The 14,698-nt window shown below is 37.0% G+C and overlaps 1 protein-coding gene across 1 annotated transcript; it reads left to right on the forward strand.

Moving 5' to 3' along the window:
* Positions 1 to 3,508: 3,508 nt before the first annotated feature.
* On the forward strand, positions 3,509 to 14,546 carry LTV1 (LTV1 ribosome biogenesis factor). The gene is made up of 11 exons (XM_081941380.1): positions 3,509 to 3,869; positions 5,709 to 5,840; positions 6,838 to 7,026; positions 7,382 to 7,469; positions 7,927 to 8,071; positions 8,318 to 8,549; positions 9,084 to 9,211; positions 10,077 to 10,213; positions 11,485 to 11,537; positions 12,656 to 12,856; positions 14,197 to 14,546. The coding sequence occupies exons 1-11, from the start codon at positions 3,867 to 3,869 to the stop codon at positions 14,308 to 14,310; spliced, it is 1,422 nt and encodes a 473-aa protein (XP_081797506.1). The 5' UTR covers positions 3,509 to 3,866; the 3' UTR covers positions 14,311 to 14,546.
* The last annotated feature ends 152 nt before the right edge of the window (positions 14,547 to 14,698 follow it).

Raw genomic sequence — 14,698 nt, forward strand, 5'->3', positions numbered from 1 at the left:
AACAATCATGTAATTCAGCAGTGTGATGCAGCTGCCTAAAAAAGCCAATGAAGTCCTAGACTGCAGCCCCCCCACCCCCACCCCAGGGATAGGATCAGGATCAAGTGAAGTGTTGCTATCACTTTATGCTGCACTGGTAAGGCCACATTGGGAATACTACATCCAGTTTTGGTTGCCACAATACAAAAAAAATATGTTGAAACTCAGAAACTGAGTACAGAGAAAATAAATATAGAGGACAGGAGGCTAAAGCATAGGTTTTTTTATTAGAAATTTTTTTATTGTTTTAATTAAACAAAAACAAAAAAACATTCTTCATTACATCTTGTAGAAAGCATGTCGATTGGTTACAAATAAATTTCGTGCCTTACTGTACATCCTTCATATTTTTAATTTACATTTTAAAATCGAAGATCTTTATGTATTTTACCATCAATGTACCATCATTCTCATTTAGCTATAATTATTTAAATATGCTTTTATCTAGAATCATTTGCACTTGAAGACACAACCACCTACTGGCATTCATTAGCTATTCCTATAAACCTCCAATAATCACCCTTTTATAGCATATTCCCTTTTTTTTCCCAACTCACTATCTAAGGCTTATATCTAATCATTTTTACCAATGCCAAGACATATAAAAATCATTAAACATTATCCGTTAACATTTTCTTATTGTTATTATAGTTATCTAAAGAAAAAAAAACAGAATAACAATATTTTTTTTGTCATTTATATCACATCTCCTCCCCTCCCACCAAAGAAAAATTACATCTTTATAATAAAGTCTAAACAAAAGTTTGTTAGTAAAGTTTATATGTGCCCAAGAAAAATGACCTCTTTATAATAAAATCTAAACAAAAATATATTAGTGAAAATGATAAATCTTTTCCCCAGGTCGCAATTTACAGTTTATATCCAAATTATTTTTACTAATTGAGATTTTTACTTCATCATCATCATCATCATCATTATTATTATTATTATGGATTATTAATTAACAAAAAAAACATTTTAAAGAAAACATTCTAAAAGTGTCTAAGAAATCCTACTTATTAATCACCAACGGTTAACTAAGTTTTGAGTTATCAACCTTCATCATCAGCCTGTGTCTTATCTCTTTAGCCAGTTGTGTCAATTCTCTTATAAACTTCTTTATAAAGTTTTTAATAACTTCTCTCCGCACTTTTTTGCTTGAAAGATCTCTCATATAGTCTTGTTGCCCTTGAACTGGTATTAAAATTAACATGTCTTTGATTATCCAATGTCTTTCTAAAGCTGTTTCTCTTCTTAATTCCATCATCAAATCCATATCTTGACAGGGGGGGTAGAGCTCCAGAGCATCAGGTATATAATAATAATCAGATTCACTTTTCCATGTTCCCTCCTTTCCACTTTCACTTATAGGTGGTCCATTATTAGGTTCATCTGTTATCTTATTTTTATCTTCTTTATCTTCACTCCCTTCTTTAATTTTTGAGGCTCCAGTCCCTTCATCTTTTATTGAGCCAGACAATAATCTAACTTCTTATCAAACCTCTCAAATCCTTCCAATATCTTTAGAATTCCATCCAAGAAATCCTGGTAACTTAGGGTTTCTTCATCTGTGTATGAATGCATATTTCCCAGAAGAAAAGAAAAAGTTTAAAATCCACTGCCAATCTCGCCTTCAATGTCTCTTTTCTGTATAAAAATATTTTTGTTTTAAATTTGCTTAAACATAAGATCCTTTTAATTTTTTCAAAAAAAAAAATGAAGGTTCTATCTTTTATTTTCTTTCCCTTCCCTTGTCCAAAATATTCCACAAGGACACCTACAAGAAAACAGTCCGTGTCCTTCATCCCTTATCAGTCTCTACAGACAAGCTGCAAACCCTCTAGTTAGCAATGTCAACAAATTCAGGGAAAATAGAGCAAAGGATACTTTGTTTCAAAAAGAGAAAAAAACCCAGTTCTGGCTTCCGAATGGCAGATTCAACTTTCTCTTATTCGTATCAAGCTTAAGGAAAACAAAAATCTCTAAGTGTCTTTAATAAAATTTAATAAACAATAAGAGGAAGGATTATTAAAGTAAAAGAAGTTTTAGATCAGCCAAAAAATAAAGGTAGCACAGATTAGGAGAAAAAAATCAATTCATTCACTTAAGAGGAGAAACGGGAAGCATTCCAATCACTTCAATACACAAAACGCTGTTACATAGAAGAGGAAGAAAAAAACCTTTCTAAGGCAGTCCAATAAAGATAAATTTCACCGCTTTGTTCTTTTGCTTAAAGGATTAATTTATCTTTTAAAAAAGATTTCTTTGGGGATTAATTCTCAAAGAAAAAAAAATCTCACCAGCTGGACTCACTTTCACTGCCTTCTTTCCGGAGCCGTATCCGACTTTGTCAGCCTGGAGGCTGTCTGTTTACCGCCGGCTTGGAGAACTTCCCTTGGGTCAATCAGGGACTTTGCAGTGTCCCTGAGACCAGCAAGGATTTGTCTCCTTGTCACCGTCTCTCCGGGACGGTTTAGGTCCCTATGGACCGTGCAGCTGGTAAAAGAATCAACGGCGGTCTCGGACTATCGAGACCACACGTCGTGTCGTCCTGACGTCTGGCTCGTTCTCTGGAGGCTAAAGCATAGTTTGAAGAGTAGCAGAAACTAGGTATGACTACTCTTAGAAAGAGGGCTCAGCGTGACATAATTGCAATCTTCCAATATTTGAGGCTTTTGACCTATCCTCCAAAGCACCTGAGGGTAGGACAAAAGAAAGAGATGGGGAAGCTTTACAAAGAGAGATCCAAACCTAGAATTAAGTAGAAATTTCCTGTCGGAACAATTAGGAATGGCTTGGCTTCAGAAGTAGTGGGTGCTCCATCACTGGAGGTTTTAAAAGAAGAGACTAGACAGCCATTCGTTCGGATTGTCTATGGAGATTCTCTGTCATCCAGGTCATAGTTGTCCCAAAGGTGCTTTTTTACAAGAGGCAACTGAACTTTGTTTTTTTCTTTGAAGACGTTTCGCTTCCATTCAAGAAGCTTCTTCAATGAGAAGAAGCTTCTTGGATGAGAAGCGAAAGGTCTTCGAAGAAAAGCCAGAAAGTCCAGTTGCCTCTTGAAAAAAGCACCTTTGGGATTTGTTCCAATTGATACAGTGTCTCCTGCTTGAGCAGGGGGTTGGACTAGAAGACCTCCAGAGGTCCCTTGCAACTCTGTTATTCTGTAATTCAGTATTACAAACTCTAAGATTTATAGTGCGTTAGTACTCTTTCACATAGTGACGAACATCACTCAGAGCAGGCCGAATAGACAGCGATGACAAACATCACTCGGAGCAGACAAGCTGTAATCCACCAAAGATCACGTGAAAGAAACGGTGCCGCTCACTTTTATGGGCACTTCCGGTATACCAAAGGGGTTTCTTTTTCTATAAAGAGACATCACTGTGATATCAATTATGCCGCTCTAGCCCTTACTAAGCAGTTGCTCTTTTCTACCACTACTTCCGCTGGAAAAGGAAGAGCGCATTGTTGAGGCTTATGATTTTGTTGGGATCATTCCCGACATGAGCACGTTATTATTGCATGGAAAGAAAACCTGCATACTGCATTCTTCTGTTGACGATATTTCTAAAGCTGCTGGATATTGTAGCCAGCCGATTTATTTGCTTGCCACCTTTTCAACAACAATTGGTATATTCCAAGATGGCTGAGACCTAACGGAAACTAAGAGCGACAACTTCGGAAGCCGATCCCTTTCCGGAAGCGGAAAAACAGAAAGCAGCAAAGCTCGTTCGGTGTGGAGAACTCAGTTTGGGAACTCGGCTCGCGAATTCCGTGGCTCAATCGGCACTTGACGGCCATTAGTGTCAGAGACTCTCACAATGGTGAGCGGTGCATGAAGTTCAGGCTTGAGCAGGCTGACAGTCTTGGGCTGCGGTTGTCAGTCCCCGCCCCCCTTTTATGGTGCAAGATGGATAATCTGGGAAATGGTGTAGGGTCTCCTGCCTGGGCGGGGGGGGGGGGGGTGTCGGACTAGATGACCTACAAAGTCCCTACCAATTCTGTTAATCTGACTATCTCACAAGTGGCAGAGCATTTATGAACTTGTAACTTTCGGGGGGGGGGGGGACATTTCGGGATGGGGAAATCCAAATAGAGGCACCAGCACGTTCAGGCACCGGCACATGATGCCCTGTAATGCCATGCAGGCATTGACTCTGAGGCTGCCTTAGAAGCGCAATTAATTGAAATATGCAGCTGTTCTGAATGACAGTTAATGAAAATGGCATGGAATGAAGAACAGCTTGTAGTTTAGTTTAGTGTCATTGCACATTGTACAATGAAATTAAATGCCACCTTCAGTGTACATTATAACTATAAAAATAACACATTTTTTTGAAAACTTATAATAATGAAATAATGGCTAATATGACCAGATCAATTAGGATTTTGTCAGCAGGAAGCTTCCCACGGAAATCCAAGAGGTGACAGAATCTGGATGCTACACATATTTTATGACCTCACATAGCAACACTGAAAATCTTAACTGTTTTTAGGTTTGTAGGATATAATTTCCTGTGAATAGGTACGTTTTTTTGAAATTATGTGAAGCCATTAAAATATGTGTAGCTTTGACAATATGTCACCACTTGGAGATCTGTGTGAGGTACTACCTGGTTTAAAGGTAGCTGCAAATTGCACATGATATGGGACTTGACCAAGAAAAAGTAATCATGACTATCCTCTCCTGTCTTCTTTCATGAAGATTGATATAACTGTGACACTTAGAAGTATTTGCACCTTACTTTCTTAGATGCTGTTAGGATGGAGTCAAATTCTTATGCTGGAGGCATTGTGTTGGTTACTGATTTGTTTCCTGATGACATATAAATTACTTACTTTTAAAATCTAAATGGTTTGTGTTAAGATTAACTGAGCAAATGCCTCCTTTATCATTTCCATTGTTTCCCCTCCCCAATATACTGAGATTATTTGAGATTATTTACCTGCTATGAAGCTTATCTCTTGCCAACCTGAAGTTCAGTCTTCTCTGTATCTACCAAGTTTACTAGAACTGTGGAATCTAACGTCATTGTTTGCATTTTAGGAAGGCCTTAAAACAAATCTTTTAGGGAAAGGGCCTTTTATTTTTACTTTGTCATTTTTGCTATTTGTGGCTTTGATTTGGTTTTATGCTTTTTTATTCTGTACTGAGGAGATATTTCGATAGTATGCAGTATATAAAATCATGGGAATCATCTAGATCTCCTGAAAGAGATAAGCATAAAACGTATCAAAGGGAAAAACATTCAGTGTGGAAATTCTCTGCAATAGGATGATCCAAACGTATCTGCCAGGAGATGTCCGGAGCACTGCAAATTACAGTATTCTGGACAAACCTGGAAGCAGACAAACCATCCCAACAAAGTTCAAATCAATCTATTCTGGTTACATTTAACGCATTTTAAAAAGCTAAAATAATTCTAAATATGCATCAGTGAACTAAATAAAGATTAAACAGATTTGTTTGTTTATTTATTTGGTCTATATGATTGCCCAGATCAGAGTAATGTGACCCTTGGGGAGCACAAAAATTGTTGTTTCTTTTTTACAATTATATTCTAAGGGGGGGGGGGGAATTTGAATAACCCATTTACTTAGATAAGTAGTGAAACCCTTATCAGTTTCGTTGCATTTTCAGAGAACTGCCTCTTGTTTTGTAGCCCCACAGGCGGAAGAAACCTTTCATAGAAAAGAAAAAAGCTGTAACATTTCATGTAGTGCACAGAAGTCAGAAGGACCCTTTGACAGCGGATGATAGTGCACCCCAGAGAGTTTTGTTGCCTACATTAAAGGTAATAAGAAACGACAAAGCTGAAAAAAAAGCAGGCTAATGCTTACTTTAGGTGAAAGGATGGGGAAGGGCTATTCTGCCTATGGATGGGCTTTCAGGAGACACTTGAGTTGGCTGTGGGAAATTGATGCTGCTGAAAAAAATGTCAAGGCTCTCCATATGTTCTTCCTCGTAGAGGAATTCTGAAATCTCTGAGAATCAACATTGCTATGAAGATGCGTAGAAAGTAATTGGAACCATCATGCTTTTTTCCCCCTTAGGTTTGATAGCAACATTAGCTAAATTACAGTACTAACTATGAAAGGGATCTTGGAGTCCCAGTGGACAACCATTTAAATATGTGCCAGCAGTGTGCAGCAGCTGCCAAAAAAGCCAACACAGTTTAGGCTGCATCAACAGAGGGATAGAATCAAGATCACGTGAAGTGTTAATACCACTTTATAATGCCTTGGTAAGGCCACACTTGGAATACTACATTCAGTTTTGGTCGCCACGATGTAGAAAAGATGTGCAGACTCTAGAAAGAGTGCAGAGAAGAGCAACAAAGATGATTAGGGGACTGCATATGAGAAAGGGTTGCAGGAACTGGGTATGTCTAGTTTAATAGAAAGAAGGACTAGGGGAGACATGACAGCAGTGTTCCAATATCTCAGGGGTTGCCACAAAGAAGAGGGAGTCAAACTATTCTCCAAGGCACCTGAGGGTGGAACTAGAAGCAATGGGTGGAAACTAATCAAGGAGAGAAGCAACTTAGAACTGAGGAGAAATTTCCTGACAGTTAGAACAATTAATCAGTGGAACAGCTTGCCTCCAGAAGTTGTGAATGCCCCAACACTGGAAGTCTTTAAGAAGATGTTGGATAGCCATCTGTCTGAAACAGTATAGGGTTTCCTGCCTAGGCAGGGGTTGGACTAGAAGACCTCCAAGGTCCCTTCCAACTCTGCTATTGTATTGTATTGTATTATAAATTCATTAATTTCCTTCTTCAATGCCTTTAGAGAAATGATGAAAAAAGAAAAGAAGAACAGCGGAAATATGGAGTGTTCTTTGATGATGATTACAATTACTTGCAACATTTGAAAGAAGCTTCAGGACCTTCTGAACTTGTTCCGTCAAGCTTCCCAAATGAAGGCAGGATTGTAGTGTCTACAGAAGGGGAGGTAGAAGATGAAATTCAACATATTCCGGTAAGTAAAAATGTTCTTGGCTGCTGTGGTGGTATTTCCTATAATTACCATTATGTATCTTCAAATCAAGCTAGTGGTACTTCTTAGATGTAAAGTTTAAATTTTTAAACAATGTTTTTCACATACTTTTTCAATCACCCATTGAATTCTTTTATGATAGACCCTAAAACTACCTCATTTTGATTCATTAGTGGTGCTGTTAAACTTATTGACAGCATTCCAAAAATTGCTATCATGCGCCATGTACAGATTTGTGCATTGTATCAAATGAAAAGTATATGCTAGAAACTCAGGTGAGGATACCTGGTCTCTTGAACAATTTAGAAGAAAATGCTATGTTTTCTTTGTTCTTTAGGTTCCCTCCATTAATCTCCCCTCCTCAGTATTTGCATCAGAATTTGAAGAAGATGTGGGACTATTAAACAAGGCTGCTCCTGTTCCAGGTACTTCATTTACACTACATTTTTTATGTGCACTTATATTTCGATGTGTAAAATGAAACTTTTTCCTTAAATTTTTTAAAATCTGTCCTTCGCATTATTTGTGATGTACATGTGATTGAGGAATTCTGTTACTATCTTAATCTGTAAAAAGAGAAATTATAAGGGTTTCATACGTTGTTATTTGCCTTGATGGATACCTTGTGCCACTGAGGCAACACACATTATTTTCATCAAGGCAAGAAGACAACACTGTTCCCTCTTCCATTCAATTCAGTCTTCAAACATTTCTGAAAAATTACCAGGTTTGATCTGAGGGTAACAAGAGAAAGTAATTGTCTAAAGAATTGATGTAGTGAATTATTTTTTTCTGTTTGTGTTCAGGGAAACTGACAGTTCTGAGAAATGACTTAATCCTGTCAAAACTGGTTTTTTAACATGGTCTTTTATCTCACAATAGGACCTAGACCGGATCTTGATCCCGACATTATTGCAGCACTAGATGATGACTTTGATTTTGACAATCCAGATAATCTGCTTGAAGATGACTTCATCTTAACAGCTAATAAACCTGGAAGCCTAGAACAGGAGAAGGAACTCTCTTGGTAATGGAATGAAAAACATACTACTATTTTATTAACTTACTCAGTTTTCTACAGGGGACGGAATCCTAATACTGGGTGTATCAAAATTATTCCACTCTTATATATTTTTCAAGTCTTGATTGATTACTATTTCATTCTTAGTTATACTGTACAGTAGTACATGAAAAATCTTGAACTATTAATCAGCATATTAATAAAATGAAGTGTAAATCTAAGGAAGCCAATTAATGTATATGCTATTGCCAGCTTATCTGAAGATGAAGATGCATGGGAAGATGTGGAGGAGGAAGAGGATGGAGAAGATGAAGAATATGATTCAGAGGGTCCTTTGTCAGATGACGGTGATTTTAAAGGGAAGATGAAAGAATTTCTCTTCATGGAAGAAGAGACCAAGAGCCGTTTCACAGAGTATTCCATGACCTCTTCAGTCATGAAAAGAAATGAACAACTGACATTTTTGGATGAAAGATTTGAGAAGGTGAAATAAACTTAAAACAGTTGTAATTATTGGCATATACTTGGAAAATATTAATTTTAATTGGATCTCTTAACACCCCTTGTATATAAAACTATTTCTCTATTAATGTGCTTTTCCTTAAGAATTTTAAGGAGTTTTATAATACTGCATCTAATGTTATGACTTACCTTGACTTTTGCCTTATTTTTCGTCTAAAAAAATTAGTTTCTAACACTTTAATGTTTGCCAGTGATTATGATTTTAGATAATGTTTTAGTTTTATTGTATGCCATTTGGAATCACCTGTTTGTAAGATAGTTGGCTATATAAATTAGAAAGATAGACAGCTCGATCACAGGGATAACAGTAACTTTTGTTTCATGAGCTTTTTTCATCAATGGAAAGTGTTGGTTATATAAAGGGGAAGAAATGTAAAATTATTGTCCTCAAATACATTTCAAATTTGTTTTAAAATGTATTTGAGGGTTATGACTTAAGTTTGTTATTGAAAGCATATGGAATTGATTTAAATAGAATATTATTTTTCACATTTAGTTTTTCGAACAATTTGATGATGATGAAATTGGACCACTGGATAATGCTGAATTAGAAGGTTTCATCCAAAGTGACAGTGCTCGATTACAGGAAGTTTTGAATGACTACTTCAGAGAGAAAGCAAAGGAGTATGTAAAGTGTTCTTACTGGGTAGTATGTTTCTTAGAAAATTCCTGCCTACCTGTTCAACAGTGAGCAGTTTATAGCTAGAACAGTAATATTACTAAATTCAAACCAGTGGTTTAAAGCATAATTAACTCAGTCCTTAAATAGTCTCACTTTAGGGAGTATTGCCTCATGCCCAAACAGCAGTGTAGTTTTCTGGTAAGCCTTTCTTCTGTCTCTAGAGATTGAGCAATGATTGTTGTAGATGGCATGAACTTCATCTTTTCTTTTAATGCTAAGATTAGGGAATCTTTTTAATTACTGGTCTCTTTTTATATCGATCTCTAGTGAGTGCAGTAAAACATCTGGTGATAAAATGAATATATTTCTTTAATAATTCATATGGCTGTGGTACATTTGGGGAAGGAACCCAGTTAAGACTTTGGCTATATCTGGATTGATTGCTGTGTTAACAGGTCTATTAACCAGTTGTTTAGCAACCAATCTTAAGTTACAATATCCTTTCTAAAAGATACTTATGACATGGTTCTAAACTATGAATGCATTTTAGGAGCTCAGCAACCAGCGTGCATTTATAGTCATTTGCAATTTCTCATGACCGCAATTTACTATCTTTTTGCCAAAACCCAGCATTTATTTCAGGTTTCTGGCAAAAATTACTTCATAACTGCAATATTCACTTAATAACTCACCACTAAAAAAAGTCATAAAATTGGGTCAGTTCAGTACTATGATCATAACTGACAGGTATAGCTAATCTAAATAATACTGATTTAAATAAGAAAACCTGACAGGTTTTAAAAAATTACAGTATTTTAAAAGATTTTAATTTAATTTATTTGTCTTCTGTATCTTTTTCTTTAAAAGTTGTGTGAAACTTGATGATATTGAAACCAAGAAAGAAGCAGAGTTGCCCTTGAATGAGGAAGAAGATGAGATTGAAGAAATGGTAACCTTAATCATTGAAAAACCAAAAGAAAAATGGGATTGTGAATCCATTTTAAGTGAGTATTTATTTATGTATTCATATTTGTATTAGCTGCTCATTTCATATAGTGACTCTTAATGGCATACACATAGTAATAAAGACTATACTGTATAAAAACCATTAAAAATTTCACCCATGTTAGGTCATGTTCACTCCTTGCTGATCTCCAGAAACACTCCAGATCTCTCTTAACCCGTTTCGTCTCCCTTAGCTCTTCCTTGAAACTTGGAAAGTGACAGGATCCATGTACCAGGAGAAGTTGCATGGCCATGATCTGCTTTGCCTCTTATTCCAAGTGACAGCCAGAACCAAAGCATGCTACAGACCTTTAAGAACAACCCCCAGCTCCCTCTGGAACCCTTCCGGGCCCATCAGTTGCCATAGACAAACTGATTGAAAAGGTCCAGCCTTCCTGTAGTAGAGGGCAATACCAGAGAATCTCAAGGTTGCCATGACAAGAGCCACAGAGAGGTCTTCCAATTCCAGATCACTATACCACTGCTGCCACAGTAATACTAAAACAATGAGTCAAGTGTGTGACCACTGGCCCTAGATGACCTGGGATAGGCCCATGGTTATCATGGTGGCCATGAACTCCTGAGGGACCCTGGAGCCCATTCCCAAGGAATGCAGATTGAAATTCCCCAGGCCTAGGGATTTTCACTATCAAGGAGCTCAGGCAGGGATGTTGCTAGGCAGCAGGATGCAGGGATTTCAACTGATCCTTAGACCCCCCCCCCCCAAATTAATGAACAGAATCTCACATCTAGTAACTTGTGGAGCTGTTCCTTTGAAAGCCATCAGAGACTCCCATATAACAATTGCTTCACCCAGAACTCACAGAGGCAAATTTCCAAGAGAAATTTCCAGACCCAGTCACATCTCAACAATCCCCATCAGGTCAGCCATAAAACAAGGCTTTATTAATCTAGCATTTAATAGCAACAGCAATATGCAGAGTTACCTAGTTTGGGTACTAAAACGTCTACAAGAAAACAACCAAGCTCAGAGAGTACCAAGGAATTATGCAGAATTATGAATATTTTAATCATGCAGAATCATGAATATTTTAATAGGAATAATGCTGCTTTTGCTAAGAGTCAACTTTACTTATTTTCTTTAAGCAGCTTTTACTTTTCTACTTAACGCACACGTTCATTAGCCTCAAAGACCTTCATAGATATGTTGAGGTTTAAAGTTTTGTATTAATAACATTTCAAATCAAATGTTCAGGAGAAAAATGGTTTCTTACTAAGATAACCTTTCATATTATGTCTTCTCTTTAAGGTACTTATTCAAACTTATATAATCATCCAAAACTTATTGAGGTGCCAAAAAAGGTGAGTGGAAGTTTCCTTTACACTTTAAAAACGTATTATTACAATAAATGGAATCCAAAGAACTCTTAAAGATATATTCAAAATTTGACTAACAGGATTTTTAATTTCAAATATAGATAGTCCTTGACTTACCACCATAATTGAGTCCAAAATTATGTTTGCAAGTCATTGTAATAGTATACTGAGATATCGGACTCAAAGTTGCAAACTTTTTTATGACAGTTAAGGAAATCCATTGTCTCTAAAATTTTGCTGGAAACTGGAAATAAATGCCAGGAACTGGCAAAAAAAAAAAAATCCAATCACAAATGGACTTCCCTTTAGATCTAACCGGGAAGATGTGTTATGATTTCCATCCGCCAGGGATTTGCATTAGTCCCAGGAGGCAGGCCTTCTCTGCCAGGACGTTCTCCTTGTAGAACACACTCTCAAAGTTAGGCTCACTCCTAAGTCTTTCAAGACCTAGTTATGTCATTTGGCCTTGGGGTTTAGGGGAACTGGAATCAATTTTAGTTGGCTCCATTGTGATTTATATTTTTGTATATTTTAAAATGTTTTGATACTATTCTTATTTTAATTATTCCTTTTTACCCTTTTATGATTGTTATTACCCACTTTATTCAATTTTTGTACACCATCCAAAGTTATTTTGTGTGAGTTGAGCAGCCATATAAGTGTGTGTGTGAGGGAGGGGGGGTGGAGGGAGGAAGGGGCGGTAGGGGAAAGGAATAACATACTGTAGAAATAGTGTAGAGTTTGTGGTCTTCTCTTGGAAAGTTAGCTCTTTCCTAGTAGTACTCACCTCCAGAATCTAGATGCGTACAAAGTTAAGATTGGGAGGTGGGGGAGGGAGGAAGGAAGAATTAAGCTTGGATCCAGCTTGTAATTTATTGAAGTGTTGAACAGGAGTGGATGAGTGAATGAATATATACTGTATGTATAAGGAATTCACATACGAATTAATATAGGTACCATTTCTCCCCCCCCCCCCCCTCCAAGTGGCACCTAAACATTTTGTTCAGTTTATTACCTGTCTTAGTATTTTGGCTTCTGCACATTTCATTGATCCAGTTAACACATTGCTTTAAAAATTCATTAGTTCTATGTATTTTTTATAGCTTAAATCAATTAAAGTGTCCAAGAAGACAGGAATCCCACTAGATGTTTTCCCTCAGAGAGGACCTACAGCTAAACAGACTGAGCAAATGCAAAGGATTAATGACTCTGATTTGCCAAGAATATCCACCCAGCCACGCTCTAAGGATGAGAGTAAGGAGGATCGGAAAGCTAGGAAACAAGCTATCAAAGAAGAACGAAAAGTAAGTTTTATTTGATTTTTTTAAAAAATAAATGTATTTAATTAATTAATTTTATTAACCTGTAATTGACTGGAGCAAGAGGGATTAGTGTTATGTCATATTAAATAACTGGACTGTTGCTTAGCTTATATATTATTCCCACAGGATGGAACTCAAACTAGATTATTTAGGGTTCTCATTTAGGCACTGAATTTAGCTTTAGTGAGATTGTGGCTTCATACACATGTAGAACTTGATAAGTATAAAACCATCCCAATGAAGAAATAACATGAGCTTAATTAGAAGTTGCGCTATGGCAGATGTTAGGTAAAATTAAAGGGTAATGACTACATTAATCTTATTTTTCTTAAATGGCAGAGAGAAAAGGAGATTTGAAAAAAAAACATTTTAGGTTACAGGTAGTCCTCCACTTACGACCACAACTGGGCCCTGAATTTTAGTCGTCAAGCAAAGCAATTATTAAGCGAATGTGAGAGTCATTAACTGGAACACTGAAGAAAAGGAACACTGGGTGTAGCGGGAGAGGGACAGGGCACAGGCCTCCCACCAATCCACGAGGCCCAGACCCTTTCCTTGGAATTGAATTGAATTCCAAATCCAATGCAAGGGGCTGGTTTTAATCAGTAAAGGTCTACATGGCTTGCCACTTGTGTACTTACAGTACCATCTTTCCCTGTCAGATTCAGGCTATCTTGTATGCTCTTTTTGAGAGGGATTTTGGCTCTTACGAAGTGGAAGGTATAGGGACCTGCAGGCATGCTTTCTCAATGGCAAATCTCACACTATGGAATACCATTGTCCATTGAGGATTTGGGTTTCCTCTACTTAAGGCAGTAAAAATAATTTTGTTCCGTAGATTATATATATATATATATATAGTGTTTGCACTCTGTAGACCTTTGTCAAAAAAGGGGCATGCATAGCCTTTAGGAGGCTTGTAGAGTGCTGGGGGGGGGGACCAGCAAAAAAGGCCCATTTTTTGTGAAAATGTGCCCATTTTCTGTCAAAAAAAGGGCATGCATAGCCTTTGGGAGGCTTATAGAGTGCTCCTGGGGGGTGGGTGTATGGGGGGAATCCTGGGGGGGGGGTTGTTTGTTTTACTGTTATTGCAGTGAGAATGATGATGAAAATGATGAAAAAAATGAAGATCTGAGCCCTAATTTAAAAAATATGAAAGGAATTATTAACATCTGAAAAATTAGGCATCCTTTCAGTGCAGTAGGCCTCTTTTGCCAAGAGTTCTGAGACAGATATTGTTGAAATTGTATCTGCAATGCTAATTGCTTTGAGAACATTTTCATGAAGCAATACATTAATATTGTAAATTATTTCCCCGTTAGGAACGCAAGATAGAAAAGAAAGCAAACAAGTTGGCCTTCAAGCAAGAGAAGACAAGGCAAGAGAAAGAGCTGCTTAACATGAAACAGAATCTTCAAGGACTCAAGCTGTCATAATGGAAGAACTGCTTCTTGTTAAGGACGATGGCCATTTCCTTCTGGTTGCTAACTGGAAAAGATACTTTTGATTTAACACACCAGAAGTGTAAAAAATAATGACAATGTGTGGTTTAAACATATCTAACCACCAGTGTTTTTACTTACATGTAAACAGTTTGTTTGTTACCACAACAACAAAATCAGGGTAATGTATTTCTATTTTCACAGCAACAATAAAGCCCCTTTTCAAATTTGTCTGTCACCTTTCATTATAATGAAGTAATTCACTTTTATGTTTTAAAAGAATGTTGCACCCAGTAGCTTTTTATGGCACTGAATGCTGGCCAATCACCAAATTCATTGAGTGCTCTTTACATGCCATGGAGATGCACATGCTTTGTTGGTT

Source organism: Natrix helvetica (assembly GCF_964273705.1).
Source record: "Natrix helvetica genome assembly, chromosome: 2".
NCBI classification, from domain to species: domain Eukaryota; kingdom Metazoa; phylum Chordata; class Lepidosauria; order Squamata; family Natricidae; genus Natrix; species Natrix helvetica.

Excerpts from the sequence above, each read along its gene's own strand:
- LTV1 (XM_081941380.1), top strand. Across the intron at positions 7,027-7,381 it reads ATGAAATTCAACATATTCCG|GTTCCCTCCATTAATCTCCC; the intron begins GTAAGTAAAAAT and ends TTTGTTCTTTAG. Across the intron at positions 8,550-9,083 it reads TGGATGAAAGATTTGAGAAG|TTTTTCGAACAATTTGATGA; the intron begins GTGAAATAAACT and ends TTTCACATTTAG.